At 45.6% G+C, this 7,500-nt stretch overlaps 1 protein-coding gene across 3 annotated transcripts in view; it reads left to right on the top strand.

The window, feature by feature from the left end:
- Nucleotides 1–7,500, top strand: part of galnt14 (UDP-N-acetyl-alpha-D-galactosamine:polypeptide N-acetylgalactosaminyltransferase 14 (GalNAc-T14)) — a 105,504-nt gene that overhangs the window by 79,021 nt on the left and 18,983 nt on the right. For all 3 annotated transcript variants that reach the window (XR_004786355.2, XM_035617624.2, XM_035617623.2), the window contains exons 6-7: nucleotides 2,389–2,510; nucleotides 7,424–7,500. The exon at nucleotides 7,424–7,500 is cut by the window's right edge and continues 11 nt beyond it. Coding sequence is in view for 2 of the 3 variants with exons in the window: in XM_035617624.2 (XP_035473517.2) it covers nucleotides 2,389–2,510; nucleotides 7,424–7,500 (199 nt within the window). In the remaining variant the exon portion in view is untranslated. The remainder of the gene's footprint in view (nucleotides 1–2,388; nucleotides 2,511–7,423) is intronic.

A 7,500-nucleotide genomic window follows, 5' to 3' on the forward strand; every position in this document is an offset into this window, starting at 1 on the left:
TGTCCCGTCGCTGCCGTTCGGTGCCGCCGGGGGGGTTCACGCGGCGCCGCGGTCAGCGGGTCGCGCCCGAGCCGAAAACACTCAGGAAACACTCGAGCATTTTATATCGTCGCTCCGTTTCTGGTCTTTTAATAGTTCCTCCCTCCCTCACTCACTCACCGCTCCTTCTCTCTCTGGATAACAACAGGAACACTTGTCCTACATACTGTCGCTGATGGATTTCACTACAGCACTGTCATGCCCATCTCACACACACACACACACACACACACACACACACACACACACGCACACGCACAAGTTAATAGTTTACGGCTTCAGGCCTTTGGGCTTGATCGTCTGTTTTATGCCCAGTGTTTGATCACATCCCGTCACTGTCAAAACGCAGTTAGGCCTCTTATCGTGAAATTAACTGCGGTCAAACTAGTTTGTTTTTTTTCACAGTTTAGTCTTTTTTTCTTTATTATTCTATCTTCATCCTTGTCACATGTTGTCGTCATCATTTTATCTTTGCCGCTTCCTCGTCGCAAAATGTATGAGACGCACGATGGCGTTTCCTCACTTCCTGTTATTGTTGTTTTGCTGGATGAGTGTGAGGGGAGTTGTTGTTATTGCTTTTATTGCAGTCAAGCCCTTTTTTTTGTTGCATTATTTGTATTTGATTGACTAAGAAAATCACCTCATCGGGAATCTAGAATCTTTTTTTCCCCTTTAGTCTCCATATATCCTCAAAGAATCGGACCAGCTGTCAATCACGCTGTATCCACGCCCCCCAACACATCCGGTGCTTCATCGTCTATTCGCCTGTATCATGGACCATAATGTACCAAATGAGCATCACGCCGTTATCGACGAAAGGCTTGAAACTACAGAAAGGAACCATAAACTCCTCAGGACAAATGTTTTACGGACGTTATGAATCAAAGTGAGAAGTAGAAGAATCACTTTCTCGTCGACTTCTATAGAAACAGATCCGGTGGAGTCGCCCTCTGCTGGTCAGTACGGAGAATACAGGCGTCAGACTTCAGACCCTGGTGGGTCGAGTGAGGACGGAGCCGGAACGTCCTCCCTCTCAAGGCCACACGCCGCCGTGATAGGTGGAGATGGTTATCAAGTTAGCAGCGTAGATTTAACACTCTCCCCTGTGTGTGTGTGTGTGTGTGTGTGTGTGTGTGTGTGTGTGTGTGTGTGTCCATCCATCCAGAAAATAAAGCCTTATTGAGGATGAAATGGGATTTTTAATTGGCTGAGCCTTGGCCTAACAGTGCCGCGTGAAACGTCACGGCCCCTCGTACAATGTCACCGACACACACACACTCACAATGGACACAACGCACGGTCACAACAACACACACACACACACACACACACACACACTATGTCTTCATGTCAGGGAGTATTGATTGGACCATTTAGTCCAAATAGAGGAGAACACTGGCCCTCATCAGGGAGACCTCCCTAACAGGCTCATTTACACACACACACACACACACACACACACACACACACACACACACACATACACACAAAGACTCTTTCACTCTCTCTTTCTGCAACAACACAACCACAATCAGCCGACTCACACATGTACTCTCCCTGACGTTAACCTCCACTCCCATCCTCCCGTTTGACGGAGACACACACGCACACACACACACACACACACGTGTACAATGTGATGGGCCTGTTAAAAGCTTGCGTCCATGTCTGACAGGGCCTCTCAGAGCCCTGCATTGATTTTCTCCCCCTTTTGCTGACTGACTGAGAGAGAGAGAGAGAGTGAGGGAAGGAGGGAGGTGCTGACAATAAGTAGAGCAAGGCACTAACACTGACTGGCTCAGGGTTCAGGGTTGAGGGTTCCATCGCCCTGCAGACATCCTGTCGTGTGCTGCAGCGATGAAGCCACATTCATCCAAGCGACTTCGCCGCTGCTGGAACGACGAGGAGGACGGAGGTTGCGTGTGTGCGTGTGCGTGTGCGTGTGTGTGTGTGTGTGTGTGTGAAACTGACAGTCACAGCTCGGGAGCGTGAAAGTTGATTTATACGCCGTCTTATCCGATCTGCCGCCCTGGAAAGAATCAATTTCACCAGGCAGAGTGTGGAGGATGCGAATCCACCGGCGGCTCCGAGGCCGCGTGTTGCGACATCGTGCGTGTGTGTTCCAGCGTCGACCCGGTGACCCGCTCGGGGTCGACCTCTCACCCAGGGTCCCCTGCAGACCTTCGAAGACAAGAAGCGCAACGGGCCGATGAACAAATCGGAGAATATCCTTTTACTTGTCGTTGTGATTTCTGTGTCTAATTAACCAAAACACGTATTTGTGCGCGTGTGTGTGTGTGTGTGTGTGTGTGTGTGTGTGTGTGTGTGTGTGTGTGTGTGTGTTGTCAGGTCTGATCCGGTCCAGAGTGCGAGGGGCCGACGCCGCGAGGGCCGGCGTCCTGACCTTCCTCGACAGCCACTGTGAGGTGAACAAGGACTGGCTGCCGCCGCTCCTGCAGCGGATCAAACAGGTAGACGGGCGACGCCACAGCAAAGTGTGTGTGTGTGTGTGTGTGTGTGTGTGTGTGTGTGTGTGTGTGAGCCATCGAACGCATGGCTATTCAAAATATGAATTCGAAAAAAAATCCCCACTCATATCCAACCTTGACGAGGTGTGTGTGTGTGTGCGCTTGTGTGTGTGTGTGTGTGTGTCTGTGTGTGTGTGTGTGATGGCTCCGGCGGTCGAGGTGAAATATCGCCGTGGGAGAAAATAGCTGTCGTGTGATTGCCTCTCATTAGGAAATAAGTGCTGCACTCTCTCCTCCCCTCCGCTCGTCGCCTCGTCTCTCGTCCCACCGCTCGCCAGGTCCTCCTCACCGGGCGTCACTCCTTCCTCTCTTCACACTCCCTCTTTCCTCTCCTCCCGTGTCGTTTGACCTCCTCCCCTCTTTCTCCCATCACGCCTCTCTTCGACCTCATCCGTCCTGCTCTTCCTCTCCGTGCCACCTCGTCTTTTTGGATTATCCCTCATCTCTTCCAGTTCCCCTCTTGTTTGCTCCCGGCCCCCCCACCTGCTGTCAGCTCCCTCTTCCCCTCATCATTTCTCTTCAATAACCTTCACACCTCCACTTCTCTTTCCATTTGCTTTTCCCACGTCTCCTTTACTCTCCTCACCTTCTCTGAATCCCTCTCCTCGTCTGTCTGCCCTCGGCCTCTCCGTCTTCTCCTGCTCCAATGCGTCGAGACGTCAGCCCCCCCCCCCCCCCCCGATATTATTAAAAGACCTTTGATCTCCGTCCACGGAGCGGCGATCAATAAGTGAAATCCACGGCAGAGCCTGATTCGTTATCCATATTCATGCTCACGCTTCGTGTGTGTGTGTGTGTGTGTGTGTGTGTGTGTGTGTGTGTGTGTCTGTGCAGGAGACTCATTTGTCACTGTCTGTCCACTCACTTTATAGTCATATATTTAGATTTAAATGTATGAGCTATCGATCCAGGTGAACATACACACACACACACACACACACGCACGGAACAACAAAGTTCTACTTCACCCCCCCCCCTCAAAATAATTGTCTGTCTCCTTGATATAGAGCTCAAAGTTCTGAACCAACTTCCAGGTGAAGAGCTCCGGTTCAGCGTCAGCTTTTCTTTTTTCATTATGGAACATGATTTATTATTCCACTTTATCAACCGAAAATCTCATACGAAAAAGAAAACGGCGTTATCAGTCACTGCATCGTTTACAGTCCATTGTGTGTGTGTGTGTGTGTGTGTGTGTGTGTGTGTGTGGATGTCGTCGTAGCTTTAAATAGACGAGGAGCAACACCCAAAGTTTTTGTGAGCACTAAATTCTGAAACAACCGGTCGAGACTAGAAAAAATGAGAGTCGCCGAAATAATAATAGAATAAATATATATTTATAGATATATTTATATATAATATGCTTTAACTAAAGGGTATATATCACATTAAAACGAATGCATTTCAGGCTGCATCAACTTTATATATATAAATGTGTATATATGTTTATATTTTTGGGAGGAATAATATATCATGTTAGTTTCATTAATCCAAAAAGATGCTTGATAAATGGTTTCTTTAGCGATATTTCATATTTGCTACTTTTTATGTTTTAATTGTGGGATTATTTGAAACTCTAATATATTGCAGGATAAACTAAATGAGAGTGGACCAAAAATAAATTACGACAAAGAGTCAGGTATATTCCCCAGTATCTGATAAGTCTTTCCTGCAAAACATTAGGGAAAGTGAGTAAGTGAGTGATATGCCTCCTGTTTTAACATTGATAAGAATATTTTTTGCCCTCTGTGGATTAACAGAGGAAAAGACTTTCACCTGCGGAAATCTCCAAGTTCACTCACAGGATAAAGGAAGAAGGGGAACAGTCTAATTACAGCAGGTCTGCACGGAGAGAGCGTCCGTGAGCCGCAGACGTCCTGGGATAATAAAAAAAGAAATGGATCCAAAGAAAAAGGCACCGAAGCTCGAAGCGTCCATTGATATTTTTTGAGAATAATGGGATTAATTTGTTAATATAAGCCGCCGTCTTTAGATCAAATCAATGCAATGAAACACTCAAGACAGAGAAACTCACAGATAATAGTTAGTTAAATATCAAACCATATATCACGTGTAATGGAAAATTGATGCAGGCGACGCTGACTCAGGATGACAGAGATTGTGGATGTCGGATCAACAAGTGGTCAGTGCATTATGTCCCCATAAAACCCTCCCTTGCCCCGTCCAGGGTGACGTATGACTGTCTCCATAGAAACGCTCCGTCACTGTCTCCGACCTCGCAACTAGACTAAACACTCTGAGAGTCAGGTCATTCGTTTCTCCCCGACGACGTGCACTGATTTCTTTGATCTTCATTAGCATTTTCGAGCATGAAAGTTGAAGGCACTGTGTCTTTACTGAGTCTTTTATATTATCCCGTCGTGAACTCATTCAGAGTTGATTATACATATATGAACAATAGGTCTAGACAATATATTCGATTTCTGTGAATAGGTTCTTCTAAATATTACACCCTGTAGCTTTAAGGAATCCTGGATGCCTGAAATACCAATAACAAAATCTGGAAGTGTATGAATATCAGCCATTTCAATCTCCCTAATTATGTCGGCCTAAATATTACACATTGTGGCTTTAAATGTCCTCTTTTCAATCAGGTGGTGGGAGAGAAAGAAAAAGAGGGAGCAGGAATTAAGAAATTGTTCCACAGCGATTCGAGAATAACATTCATCCAATTACAAGCGGTAATGTCGCGGATGCCTCACCCCGAGTGCCGCACACTGTCATTACCCTAACAGCTATTAAAGGCAGATGCAGGTGCTCTGCAATGTGGCCGGAGCCGGCGAGGGGATGCAGTCTCCGCGTCCCCTTGCGCTGACCCCGCGGCTAATGGTCCAGAACCGCTCCACCTGCTCTGTAATATCACTGGCCCGAGGACGCATCCAGCCATTTGGCCAAACTAATAGAGGGGACACTCGGTGATTTAACAGGGAGCTCGAGTCTGGAACTTATGTGTGTGTGTGTGTGTTTGTGTGCGCGAGTTTTATCCTTTTAAAGAGCAAATGGCGCCATCAAAGTGGAATTATGAGGGAAATCATGTACAGTCATTTTTGCCAGTTCTAGATTTGTTTTTAATAAATGCTAACAGTTCTGTTTAAGGGTTAAGGAGGTAATAACCAGGCTAAAATCCATAAGAGTCGTATTGCTTTATGGGTGATTAAACAGGGGTTGATGATGGATATGGGTATTTTTGCTGTGTTAAATCTTGATATGTTCTCATTTTATACACTCTGTGTAATTTGTATGTCATTATGAATCAGTCAATTTAGTTAACTTTTAATGACCAGTCGCAAGTATTAAGCATCACTTTTGTACTTTAATTAAATGTGAAATTATGCGGCTTTAAAAAAAAAAAAAGGCCACTAAACTTAAGCAGCTTTCAGACATTCACTGAAATCCTGACATTTTCCGGAGGGGCCGTATGTGAAAACGCAAATGTTGCTCCAGACATTATTCAGAATTTTTCCAGCCAGTCCCTTCATAACATTCCAGAAACCGTCCAGTGAGAATAGAGCAGATGGACGAGTGGGCGCTTTACCCGAACAATCTCCAATTTCCTCCTGGACATTTCCCGTAGTTCGCGTTTGGCGCTTGATTTCTCTTTCATTGTGGTTCCATCTTGCAAATAGTAAATTATTCATGCACTGAGGAATTGAATGCACACTTGTTCTAAATGTGTAGATAAAAGAGAAGCTATACCTTGAAATGACATGATATGTGTCTCTACATTAAGTATAAAGCATGAATCAGGACATGCTAGGCCTAGCTTAGCGTTAAAAAAGTTGCGGACGAGGGGAATAGCTAGCCCTGGCTTTCTTCCAAGTACCACACCTAGTTGAAGCTAGTTGAACCAAAAGTCAATTGTTAGTAATTAATGGCAGCACCGAAGAACAGTTGCAGTTTGCTTGTTGCTTGAGATAAGTGCATCATCCGCAAAGAAGAGCAAAAAAAAGGAGATGTCAGCCCAAATCCACCAGCCATGTTGGTGGCGCAGGTTCCACTAGTACGTGAAATGCTAGTTTAACCCAATGGAAGCATGAGTAACGTGAAGGTCTGTAAAATAAGAGGATTTTTGAACATAACAAATACAGTTTTTTGATGTGAAGGGGGACGGTGGCCACCGAGGGCTAATCAGAAACTTCCCAAACTACAATATTCCTGTTTCTTTTTTCCAGCAACAACAGCAACGTCCAAGTTCATACCAGAAATAATATAATTTCCCCCCAGAGGTTTTCAGGACCTCACTGTCCTTGAGATATCCGTTCTCTCCTTCGCCCTCTCGACCTGCACAAAAGGAAAAAAAAACCTGAATTACTGAAGGAGAAGACGAAAAAAGCGCCGACTCACGTGTGCATTTTTCTTCTGCTCCATCTTTGATTCGTTCTGCTCCAGTGTTTTTTGCTCGTTTCACGTGGCTCCCGCAGGCTGAGGTGAATGTGCGTAAAGTGAATGAAAAATGAATTGAATGGAGGCGAGCGCAGGTTCAGTAGAGGTCACTCTCACCTCACTAAATGTGCATGATTGGTGTTGAATGACGGAAAAATTCCTTTTAATGTGGTGCAATGTAATGACCTTGGAATATTCAGTCTGTTGCACACACACACACACACACACACACACTGGACCGAAAATCTCATTTACTGGGATGTAATTCGACGACCTGCTCACAGGAACACATTCATCTCATTCTTTTCCTGTTATTTCTTTTTTTTTTTTTCCTCTTCTCAAGATCCATCTTTCTTTTCTCTGGTCAGTCTTTACGTCATATTCACTTCTTTTGTAGCTTTAACCCATCACGAATGTGTGTGTGTGTGTGTCGTCGTTTCTGTGTTTGTGTCCAGGACTCAACCCGCGTGGTCAGCCCGGTTATCGACATCATCAACATGGACACCTTTGCCTACGTGGCGGCCTCTGCCGA

This window comes from Scophthalmus maximus, chromosome 18 (assembly GCF_022379125.1).
Source record: "Scophthalmus maximus strain ysfricsl-2021 chromosome 18, ASM2237912v1, whole genome shotgun sequence".
Taxonomy (NCBI): Eukaryota; Metazoa; Chordata; class Actinopteri; order Pleuronectiformes; family Scophthalmidae; genus Scophthalmus; species Scophthalmus maximus.